The sequence below is a fragment of the Panicum hallii genome, chromosome 2, assembly GCF_002211085.1.
Source record: "Panicum hallii strain FIL2 chromosome 2, PHallii_v3.1, whole genome shotgun sequence".
Classification (NCBI taxonomy): Eukaryota; Viridiplantae; Streptophyta; class Magnoliopsida; order Poales; family Poaceae; genus Panicum; species Panicum hallii.
The window spans coordinates 16,257,269-16,269,908 of NC_038043.1; the positions used below are offsets into that span (position 1 = coordinate 16,257,269).

The 12,640-nt window shown below is 48.5% G+C and overlaps 1 protein-coding gene across 1 annotated transcript; it reads right to left on the reverse strand.

Annotated features, from left to right (window-relative positions):
• Window positions 1–578: 578 nt before the first annotated feature.
• LOC112880911 (vegetative cell wall protein gp1-like) lies at window positions 579–1,091 on the reverse strand. Its single transcript, XM_025945640.1, has one exon. It carries the CDS (start codon window positions 1,089–1,091, stop codon window positions 579–581), a length of 513 nt encoding a protein of 170 aa, XP_025801425.1.
• Between the last annotated feature and the right edge of the window lie 11,549 nt (window positions 1,092–12,640).

The following is a 12,640-nucleotide window of genomic DNA, read 5'->3' on the forward strand; positions in this document are numbered from 1 at the left end:
ATGCGATTCTGGGTTGGCCGTGCTACACGAAGTTCGTGACCATCCCCAACTACACCTACCTCAAGCTCTAGATCCCCGGGCCAAAGGGGGTCATCATAGTGGGAGGGAGCCTCCTGCGAGCCTACCTCTAGGAGCAGGAGAGCTACGACTTTGGCACGGTGGCAGGCAGATTGCTCGAGCTCAAGAGCATCCAACTCGCCACCACGGAGGTGGCTCCCGACTCAGCGAAGAGCAAGTCCTCCGCGGGAACCTTCATGCCCACGTAAGACACCTAGCCGGTTCAGGTCAACCCCGAGGATGTTAGCAAGATGGTCTGGATCGGGGATGGCCTAACCAACAAATAGGAAAGTGAACTTGCCGACTTCATACACAACAATTGGGACATCTTTGCATGTAAGCCATCCGACATGCCAGGGATCCCGAGGGAGGTCATCGAGCACATGCTCACTACAAGAATTATGATTTTTTATGACAAAAGTCCTCATTTTTTATGCCAGGGATCCCGATCGTCTATTATGGTTTTAATGATGACATGAAGTGGTTTTTTGTGACCTTTTTTCTACGTCACTGTTTGTCAATTATAACATGATCCCCGAACAGAAGTTGAACTTGGCCATTTCGAATCGTTCCCCAAAATTCCCTAGTCCCACACAGCGGCGGGCGGTGTTCGGGCGGCGGGCGGGCAGCGTCCGGGTGAGCGGACCGCGGCTACCGAGCGCGGCTGCCAGCGGTGGGTGGGTCGGTGTAGCATTGCGGGCGGGCAGGCCGAGCTTGGCGGGTGGCCTGGTGGAGCGCGGCGGGTGGCGGATCTTGGTGGGATGCCAGGGCGGGCGGCGGATCTGGACGTGCGGGCGGGCGGAGCAGGTGGCCTCTGGTGTGGGGCTAGGGCGTGCAGGTGGGCGGACCCGGGCGTGAGGCCAGTGCGTGCGGGCAGGCAGAGCAGGGCGGTCTGAGCTCGGCGTGCGAGTGGCCTCTGGGCGAGCGTCGGTCGGGGTGGTAGAGCACGGCCACCGTAATGCTGCCTCTGGGCGGAGCCGGCTCCCCCTCTCCCCAGGAGACTGCTCCGGCGGTGACGGCGACGACGGCGCCATGTCCAAGTGGGGTAGCTCGGCTAGTCAATCGAGGGGCAGTGGAGCGTCCTGGATGGTTGAGCGCCATCTGGAGCCAAGCTCGATGTGGGAGCTGCAGCCGTATCCTCTTGGTAAGGAGACTGGACTCCCCTTGATCCCATGCCCTGACTGTGGGATGGCGAGGGTGATAGCGAGGCGGTCAGGGAAGGACACGAGCAAGAACTACCTGCGTGTGTTCTTCAAATGTCCACAGAACTCAGTGAGCATCCACTTGTATGATTTGAGCTGAGAAGTTCTTCATCCCTGTTTACCCAGCTATGGTTAATGAAATTGTTTTGTTATTGTTGTAGTTTCCTAAGCTTTTCGGGTTCTATAATTTCCAAAGGCAGTATTTGGATAAGCTGGAGGAGGTTGGCATTGTCGCAATCCACAAATTTCCCCTGGCAGTGGACATTGGTGATGAAGCTGAAGAGGAAGCAGATGCATCATCTGGGAGAATGGTCATGAATATGCGGGCTGGTGAACTACAGATTGAGGCCAAGGTGGACAATCTAATGTGCAAGTTCAACCTTTTGATGTCTATTTTAGTAGTTGGTCTTGGCTGTGTGTTGATGTATGTTGCAGGTAGGCAGTGAAGTCAAGTTCACTGCATAATGTATTTAAGTCTTTGTAGGTGATGGTTGCAGTGTAGTATGAACAATGCAATCTGCTGCAGTTGGTCTTCGCTTTTGTAATGTAAGAACAATGTGGTGCATTTTCAAGCATTGCAATCTGGTCGATGGTCAAGCAATGCAAACTGGTTCTTTTTTGAAGCAATGCATTTTATTCATGTGTGAAACATTATGTGCCAATATTGGATGGGCTTGCATTCAGGCAAGCAAGAAATGAAAAGGAAGGAAATGGAATAGTGTATTTAGCAAACTTGTGCGTGATGAAATATTGGCAGAATGTATGTTACTTCCGGCCAATACATTTTGTGACAAATTATGTACATTCCATGACATGGCCTTGGGGTCATAAAAACCCAAAAATCTATTTTAGGACAGATTCTGGGCATGACACATCAAGTCTCCATATATACACACACACATCATGTGAATGAAATCTGGACACTACTGTAACTTGCATCACACATGAAGTATACACTAAAAACAGAAACATTGCATATAAGGTCTTACAATCTCATAATTCAGATACTAATGTAGTTGCATAATTGAAATACAACAAATTCAATAACAGAAAAGTTCATGCATGGTTCACATATGTCTAGAAATGCAAAGGTCAATCAACATCATTGTCTTCTCCTGAAGTATTGCCTTCTTCTGGACTATGGTACTCAAGGTAGGTTTCATCTTCATCTTCGCGGTCTGCTTCATCACCTTGAGCAATATGTTTTTTGTCGATGGATGCTCTCGACGAGGTCTCTACTAATAGGCTGCCTGGTTCATTATCCATGTCCAACAAATCTATATCTGGAGGAATGTCTCTCACTGCACCATCTATAGATGAAATATGTTCCTCTTGGTATGCCTCTTGAGATCTCATTTGTACTTGTTCATGGATTGGTTGGTTTGTGTCGGACTCTTCGACATCAAATATATGTTGGTGGCCAAATTCTTGTAGCACTCGCCAACATGGCCCTAATTTTGTATCTTCCAAGAAAAATACTTGTGTAGCATCTGTGGCCATAATGAAAGGATCATCCTTATACCATCGGCCTGTGATGTTTATGCTCTTGAAGTAACCATCATCTTTCATGTGGTATGTCCTTCCCCCAAGATGGTACCATTCACATCATAATAAGATAACAGTTCTGTCAGACCCGGGGTCACCGGGCTGGGCACATAACGTAGTTTAAAGAGGTCTAAGAGATTAAGTTCGTCTTATCTCTTATTCATTTTATTTATCTCTTGTTTATCCCGTTTAAATAGGAGATAGAGCTGACCAACACGGAGGGGATCTACTCGAGATATGTTCTGGTATGATCCCTCAGCGGAGGTTGGTTAGCATCTTTGTAACTCTGGCCTCTCGGGTATATAAGGGAGGTCAGGGACCCCTCTCAAAACAGAAGATCATTAGGTCATCTTACACCAAAGGCAATACAAACCACCATACAGGACGTAGGGTGTTACGCTCCGTGCGGCCCGAACCTGTCTAAGTCTTGTGTTCCTTGCACCTTCGAGTTCCCGATCTTGGCGATTCCTCACCCAAAACTTACCACCTTGGGTATATCCCTCGGTGGGCAGCCGGTTAAACATCGACAGATGGCGCGCCAGGTAGGGGAGCGCGTCGAAGATCCACCGGCGAGCTCGATGGTGTGACTATTAAAGAGTGAAAACAAATCAGGGAGTTGTTTGAAATGTAAAATTTAAATAGGTTTTAAAAGAAATTTGACTAGTTGTATGGTTTTCAAAATAACTTGGAAACCTCAACTCTTCTGAAGGTGAACCCTAAAGAAATGTAGAACTTTTTATTCTCTACACTTTTGGTTTTTGGAGCATTTTCATTTGAGCTCTAGTTTAAAAGTTACTCAAGCTTTACATTGAGCCCCCTAAAATTTTGAACAATTGCAACCGGGTCCTCGTCGTCCACCTCCAGCTGCTCTGCTCTGCTCTGCTCTGCCCGAGAGCTGCTGCCGCCGCCGCTTAACTCCGGCGAGCTGCCCCGGCCGCCACCTGCCCCCGCGCCGCTTGCCAGTGCCACCTCCACCTCCAGCGCACCTGTCCCGCCGCTTGCCAAGCCCTGGTGGTCATTTCCCGAGCCGCCACGTGTAACACCCTAAATTTTGCAAGTACAAGAAAAAAATAAATTGAATAACATGGTAGGTTAAAGGGTTACAAGATTTTTGATAAGCAATTTTCTTAAAGTATAAAAATAAATGTAAGGGAAAGTATATGATATGTGCATTCATGCTCTTTGCATTGTTTCCTTGGTTGTAGTTCATTTGGATTTAAGTTTGAATTCAATTTCCATGTTCAAATTCAAAAGTATTTGCTCTTTCTCTTCCTTTTTCCCTCCCTCTCTTTTCTCCCCTTTGGGCCCAGCCCAGCCGGCTCTCTTCTCCTTCTCTCCCTTTCTTCCTTTTCCCCTGGCAGCCCGGCCCAGTTCCCCGTGCGTGGCTCTTTTCTTTCCTTCCCTCACGCGCGCGCGGCCCAATTTCCTCGCCCCGGTCCGATCCGCTTGCTCCGCTCCCCCTCTCCTTCTCTATCTCTGGCGCTGGCAGGAGGGCCCCACCTGTCGGGGTCTTCTTCTCCCCCGCGCCCAAATCGGACTCGAGCTCGGGTCCGAGCTCGATCCGCTCCTCCGCGCCGCCTCCGCCTCGGGCCCGCACGCCCAGGTGCTCCACGGCCGCCCTATAAATGCTGCCCGAACCCTAGCCCCCTCTTTCCCCCACGCCGCAACTGCCGCCCCGCTCTAACCCTAGCGCCGAGCCGCCATTGCCGCTCGAGCTCGGGCTCGCCGCCGCGCCGCCGTTCCGCTGCCGCCCGCCGTCGATCGATCGTCCCCGGAGCACCCCGTGGGGGTGAGGACGCTCGGCCGCCCGTCTTCTCCCTCTCCCCCGCTCATCCCGTGGACGCTCGGCGTGCACCGAAGTCCACCACCGCCCCTCGCCGCCGGCCGCCGCCTACGGCCACCGTCTCTCCCTCTCTAACCCCTAAACGAGTTCCCCACGTCGCCCTCTAGCTCCCCGTCCAACCCGCGCGCGAAACCGAGTTCGGGAGCACACGAGCGCACGTTTCCGGCGAACCGCCGCCGCCTCCCCCCTCACCGCCGGTGCCCCGCCGCCGCTCCCGCAGCGCCCCAAGCCGCCCCACCGTCCGATCTAGATCCATTGGCCCGCATCAGATCTAGCCTCGGGTCAAAAGACTTAGGTACCGGTCAACCGGGGCAAAATTTTCAGTTTAGCCCTTAAGTTTTCCCGAAATCAACCCGCCGTCCTTTCCAGTGCAAAAGTATTCGCGTTTAGGTCCTAATTCTTCTGTTTAGGCCCCTGAGGTTTTTCAAAATCGAACCCGCCGTCCTATATTCCTCGGTTTAGCGTTCTAACCCCTCTGTCTAGGGTTTATTTACGACCTAGCCCCTGGTTTCTTTGTTTTAGGTCCTTTTATATCCAAATCTTCGCAGATAAGCCCCTGAAACCCTGTTTTAGCCCTAACTTCTCCGTTTTAACTCCGATTTTATCGATTCTTGCACTCGCGCGATCCTTACGACTTATACAATGTTTCTAAGCTATTATTTTGTTCTGTTTTCATTGATTGGTGTACTGTTCTTATTTTATTGTGTTTGTTTGTTTGTATGTGCTCGTGTGTCGCGATAGACGGTGCGCAGTTCGAGGATTCGCAGGGTCAAGACTTTGAAGAATTTCCTGAGCAGCAGCAGTTTGCTAACGAAGGCAAGTGGCCCTTGATCATGATTCCGTCCTATTAATGTCACAATTACACCTTTACTTTTTATGCGTGCATGTGTCTAGAATATGATGGAACCCAACTAAGGATATGACTAGATTCTATTTAACTTCCTTGTTTAAACCTGGGTTATTTCATTTATGTTATAGCTACGCTAGTTGCTCAATAGTAGACTTTGGATGGTTGGCAACCATGTTATCTCCTGTATCCTTCATGTCCTTTGGAGTATTGTTTGGTGATAAATAAGATTATTGAATGAATTGGAACATGGAGAACCACCCAGGAAAACAGTACAACCACAGTACTATATGGCTCTGGTCTTGGCTAATTAATTAGAAACCTTAGCTCATGATGATCTTACCGAAAGGGCAAGAGGGGTTGCATTGACGGGGTATAGCTCGGTCCTTTTGAGGCACATAGCTATGTGGACCTTGGCTAAGGTATTTCCTCACTAGGGAGAGTTATGACCGCTTTGACTTGAAACCTTAGCGGATTATCGTAAGTTAGGGAATCTTTGTAAAGGCCTCGTAGTGAATCCCTGCCACTCACCTTGGAAGTTTTTAAGGGCCTTGCAAACCCGAGCATAAAGGGAAACACGAACTGTGGGTAAAGTGTACGACCTCTGCAGAGTGAAAACTGATATATCAGCCATGCTCATGGTTAAGAGCGGCTTGGACCCTCACATGATAATTGAACTTAAAGATGACTTAAGCTGTTGTTCTTTATTTGATGTTATTGTTTATTTAATCAGTTTTTATATAAGGGTTGGTATAAACTTAAACCTAGTTAATGCTTGCTAAATAAAACTTGACCAACTAAAATGCTTATCGCAGTCAAACCATGTCAGCATATCCTTGATTTGGCCTTGCATGTCATATAATTTACTCCACTTGCTGAGTACCAACCATAAGTGTACTCACGCTTGCTTTATTAAAACCAATGCTGCTCAGAACAAGATAACTTTCCGGAGTTTCCCGAAGATATTGGAGAATTCTAGGCGAGTGTCTCCCAGTCAACTGCCTGTGAAGTTGAAGTCCGCTGCTATTTATTGACGTTTGATTATTCGTTTAAGATTAAGACTGTCGGTCATGTAATAAAGTACTATTATACTTTTATTCGTTAATGCATTGCTTCGGATATTCGCTTGTGACGTCTACTGTATGTGCGGATCTTGATCCTGGCGCACATATGGGATGCATTCGGTTACCTTTTCTAAACCGGGTGTGACAGAAGTGGTATCAGAGCCGTGTTGACTGTAGGACGTTAGCCTAGCTAGTAATGGTCGAATTTGAAGTCTTATCTTGCTTAGTAGCCAAGCTTCTGCCTGCTTGTTTTTGAAAACTGCTTATTTCTTGGTTATATCACTATTTCTATCTTTTTCTCCTTGAACTCATGCTTGTCTCTCAAGTGTGTTGATGTTTACAAAAATGCCATCTTGCTTTAAGGTCACTCATAGCACTCTTTTAAATATCCTCTATCTTGCGTTGTCCTCACTTCTGTTGCAGATGGTCAGAACCAGGCAGACTGCCCGTAAGAGCACCCGTGGACCACCGCATCCAATTCATCACTCGTAGGAAGTGTCTGACCCACAGGATGACCACCACTACGACCATTCCAATGGAGGATGGGTGGACACCGACACTGAGGAGGAGCCCATGGAGTTGTCAGATGACCATCCAGAGGTCTCTAGTGGCAGCAATGAGGGCCCTGTAGGAGGAGATGGTGGTGATTCAGGTGCCGCAGATGGAGACAAGGATAAGGGTGATGTTGATGACTCCGATGCGCCAGGAGATGACGATGACGATCCAGATGGTGATCCAGAGCCAGCTGTCGCCACAAATCCACCATCACCTGAGCCTCGCTATGAGAAGCAGATACTTCACTTGGAATCTGCCGAGGGTCCATTACCCGCGCTCCTCTGGAGAGCCATGCAGAGGATTGGCTTTCCGCGGAAGCCACATTTTGAGGCTCACTTGTTCAGGAATGCACAACAGGAGGAAGAGTGGTTGGTGTCGGTGTTGATTTGCGTTCCGGATGAGAGACCTGGATGCTGGGTGGAATACTCTAAGCATATTGACGAGGTGCCTAGGAGGACTCTGGAGGCAGGGACTAGTGAAGCTGCCAGGAGGGCACTCTACTTTCTTTGCTACGCTTACAAGGAAGAGCTCCAGGGCACTGAGTTTCAGCAGTTTCCACAGCGCAAGAGGGGAGCTACTTGTGCGCGGATTCCTGCCCCACCCCCTGGGGAAGGAAGCCTGCTCATGGACACTACACAGGAGCTGGTCGCCGCTCTCAGCACGGATCTAGATGCAGCCGGGACAGAGATCCAGGAGGTCAAGAAGAAGCTGATGAGGACCATCAGGGAGAAGGCAATTCTGGAGGCTCGGCTGAGAGGAGATCCAGTGTTACCTCCGGAGTACGACAGCATTGAACCGAAGGAGTACTTGCCGGAGTCACCCCCTCGCATGCGCATTCACTACGGAGAGCCCGGCTACCGCACCAGCTATCGTTAGAGGATAGATTTAGGAGTTAAGATAGGAGTAAATTTTTCTTGCTAGATAGGAGTTTTCTAAGAGTCTTTTGTAATCGCTAGTACGAACGATCTTAATAGTGTGTTAAATTAGATTAATGTGAAAGTGTGCTTGGTTTTGTGGCAATGATTGAGTTGGATCTTTGTAATGATTGCGATAGGTTGTGGAGTTGACCACAACCATATCAAACTATTAATACAAATATATAGTTTAGTAAAATTTTGGGGGTTGTCTATTTTATTTTTTTTCTATCTTTACCTTGCCCTTGTTCCTATCCATTTTCCATGATTGAATTCATGAGTCTCCTTTTTCTAACCCAATCAGATGGTGAACACCAGGTCCGGGTCAGGTGTTGATTTGCCTGCAGCGCCGCGACGGAGGGCGCGCAACAACGCCAACCCCAACCCGCCACCAAGCCAACCGCACCAGACGCCACTCGCAGGGATGGAGCAGTTCCTCGCCGCCTAAACTCAGCTGCTGACCAACATGGCGAACACCATCGCCAACATGCAGGCTCAGATGAACCAAGCGCCACCACCACCTCCACCACCACCAGCAAGGGACAGGCACAGGGAGTTCATGAGTCACAAGCCCCCCACATTCTCTCATTCACCGGATCCACTTCAAGCTGATGACTGGATCAAAACCGTGGAGAAGATGCTCAACCTCGCCCAGTGTACCGACAGGGAGAAGGTCCTTTATGCTTCAGGCAGACTGGAAGGGACCGCTGCAGATTGGTGGGATGCTTACACAGCAGCTCATGACAACCCCGACACTATCAGCTGGTAGGAGTTCAGAAGCAAATTCAGGGAGCAGCACATACCCAAGGGTTTGATGAAGCTCAAGAAGCAGGAGTTCCTTGCATTGAAACAAGGGGCAATGTCCGTGAGCGAGTATCGTGACAAGTTCATCCAACTGTCACGTTACGCCCCTGCAGATGTCGCGGATGATGAGGAGAAGCAGGATCACTTCAGGGAGGGTCTGATTGGTCCTATCAAATATCAACTAATGGTGCACACCTTTGACAGTTTCTAGAAGATGGTGGACAAAGCCATCATGGTGGAGCATGCTCGCAAGGAGATGGGTGAGCAGAAGAGGAAGTACGAGTCACCGACGCAGTACAGCAGCAATGCACATCCTCGCTTCAACGCCCCGCAAGGAACACCTTTCCGCTCAGGAGGACAGAATGTCAACTTCGGGCAGAGTCAGTACCCGCGCTTCAACCAACATGGTCAACAGCAGCAGCAAACTCAACATGCAGGACAGTCAGTGCAGCGTTCGAACTTTCAACAGAATCGCCAGGGCACCCCTATGGGCACGCCAATGAGAAACAATGCCACTGCTCCCGCCGGTGGTAATAATTGCTTCAGATGTGGTGAAGCGGGACATTATGCCAATGCGTGTCCCAAGAAAAATACTCAGCACACCCCAGGCTAGTTTAACAACAGTGGACAGAGGCAGACACCGCAGCAGCCGCAGCCGCCCCGAAACAACATGCAGACGCCCCAGAGCAACAAGGGTCAGCAAAACTACGTCCGCGGGCGTGTGAATCATGTCGCTGCGGAGACCGCTCAGGAAGCTCAGGACGTTGTGTTCGGTATGTTCCTAGCCAACTCTGCACCGGCATCAGTTTTGTTTGATTCCGGCGCATCGCATTTTTTTATTTCCGCTCAGTTTGTTGCAAAACATGGCATTCCTGTGCATTCTATGTCAAACCACATGCTAGTTAGTTCACCTGGGGGAAATATGAGGGCCATGTATCAGTGTCTTGGAGTCAATTTCAAAATTGTGGGCAGAGAGTTCCGTGCAAACTTTGTGGTGCTAGATTCCAAGGGAATCGATGTCATACTCGGAATGGGGTGGCTGAGCAAAGTTGATGCAGTAATTCAGTGTGCCAAAAGGTCAGTACTTCTCACTAGTCCAGAAGGTGAAAGATTCGAGTTTGTTGCAATGCTTCCGTCGGCAGCAGATTGTGCAATGCATCAGTTGAAGGCAAGTTCAATGGAGGATATCAGAGTTGTCAGCGAGTACCCGGATGTTTCCCCTGATGATTTGCCAGGTATGCCACCCGAATGTGACATTGAATTTATTATAGATCTTTTGCCTGGTACTGCACCTATCGCTAAGAGGCCATATAGAATGTCAGTTGGTGAATTAGAGGAACTTAAGAAACAACTGAAAGAATTGCTAGGTAAGGGGTACATTCGTCCTAGTTCATCAACTTGGGGAGCACCTGTAATATTCGTTGAAAAGAAAGATGGTACACAGCGGATGTGTGTTGACTACAGGGCCTTGAATGAGGTAACTATCAAGAACAAGTATCCATTGCCGCGTATAGAAGACTTATTTGACCAGTTGAAGGGAGCCAAGGTATTCTCAAAGATTGATTTGAGGTCAGGTTATCATCAGTTGAGGATACGACCTTTAGATATTGCCAAGACAGCATTCACTACCAGGTATGGCTTATATGAATATACGGTGATGTCATTCGGGTTGACTAATGCTCTAGCTTACTTTATGTACCTGATGAATAAAGTGTTCATGGAGTATCTCGACAAGTTTGTGGTGGTATTCATTGATGATATTCTGGTATACTCCAAGAATGAGAGGAACATGAGGAGCACTTGAGACTCGTTTTGCAGAAGCTCAGGGATAATCAGTTGTATGCTAAGCTCAGCAAATGTGAATTTTGGCTGAATGAGGTCTCATTTTTGGGTCATGTCATCACAGACGGAGGCATTGCAGTGGATCCAGGGAAAGTAAAAGATGTGTTGAAATGGGAGCCACCCACGACAGTTTTGGAAATCCGGAGTTTCCTAGGACTTGCGGGATACTACAGGAGATTTATTGAAGGCTTCTCTAAGATAGTGAAACCCCTTACATCACTGCTAGAGAAGGACAAGAAATTTATATGGTCAACGGCATGTCAAGACAGTTTCGAGGAGCTGAAAAAGAGGTTGACAACTGCACCAGTGTTGGCTATGCCTGACATTTACAAAAGTTTCGATATCTACTGTGACGCATCTAAGCAGGGTCTTGGTTGTGTATTGATGCAAGAGGGACATGTGATTGCATATGCGTCCCGTCAACTGCGGAAGCATGAACAGAACTACCCCACGCATGATCTGGAGTTGGCAGCAGTGGTACATGCCTCTGAAATTTGGAGGCACTACTTGTTGGGTCACCCGATGCCAGATATACACCGATCATAAGAGCTTGAAGTACATTTTCACTCAGAATGACCTCAATTTAAGGCAGCGAAGGTGGTTAGAGCTTATCAAGGATTATGATTTGGAGATACACTACCACCCAGGGAAGGCAAATGTGGTTGCGGATGCCTTGAGTCGCAAGAGCTATGTGAATGCGGCGATGATTAGTCAGATGCCTCGGGAATTGTACAAGGAATTTGAACGACTCAACCTGGGGTTCGTCGCTCATACGGAAGGAATCACTATAGAAGTGGAGCCAACCCTCGAGCAAGATATACGAAAGGGTCAGCTTGAGGACTCTAAGATACAGGAGATAAAGGAAATGATAGAAGCAGGCAAGGCACCAGATTTTACTGAAGATGAACATGGAACAGTATGGTTCAGAAAGAGGATATGTGTACCAGATGTGGACCCTCCGAGAGAAAATTTTGCAGGAAGCCCATGACTCGGCTTATTCTATCCATCCCGGCAGTACTAAGATGTATCAGGATTTGAAGGAAAGGTATTGGTGGTATGGCATGAAACGTGACGTTGCAGCTCACGTGGCATTATGTGATGTGTGTCAGAGAGTTAAGGCAGAACATCAGAGGCCAGCCGGATTATTACAGCCATTGAAGGTACCGGAGTGGAAATGGGAAGAAATCGGTATGGATTTCATTGTGGGGTTACCACGTACTTGAGATGGTTACGATTCTATATGGGTTATAGTGGACCGACTGACCAAGGTGGCTCACTTTATACCAGTGAAGACCACATATACAGGAGCACGGTTGGCAGAGTTGTACATCTCGAATTGTGTGCTTGCACGGGGTACCTAAGAAAATAGTATCAGAGGTACTCAGTTCACGTCTCGATTCTGGCAAAAGTTGCATGAGTCAATGGATACGAAGTTGAACTTCAGCTCCGCTTATCATCCGCAGACTGATGGGCAGACCGAAAGGACAAATCAGGTGTTAGAGGATATGCTCAGAGCTTGTGCATGAAACATGGAGGCAGTTGGGATAAGAGTTTGCCGTTTGCAGAGTTCTCTTATAACAACAGTTATCAGGCCAGTCTAAAGATGGCACCGTTTGAGGCACTGTATGGCAGAAGTGCAGGACTCCGTTGTATTGGAGTGAGACAGGTGAAAGTCAGTTGTTTGGGCTGAGATTAAAGAGGCTGAAAGGCAGGTACAGGTTGTTCGTGAGAACCTGAAGGTGGCTCAGTCGAGGCAGAAAAAGCTATGCAGATACTCGACGGCGAGAGTTGACCTTCGAGGAAGGTGACTACGTATATCTGAAGGTGTCACCCATCAGAGGTTGCGCAGGTTCAAGGTCAAAGGGAAATTGTCGCCTCGTTACATTGGTCCGTTCAAGATTCTAGAACGGAAAGGCGAGGTGGCTTACCAACTAGAGTTACCGCACGGTTGTCAGATGTGCACAATG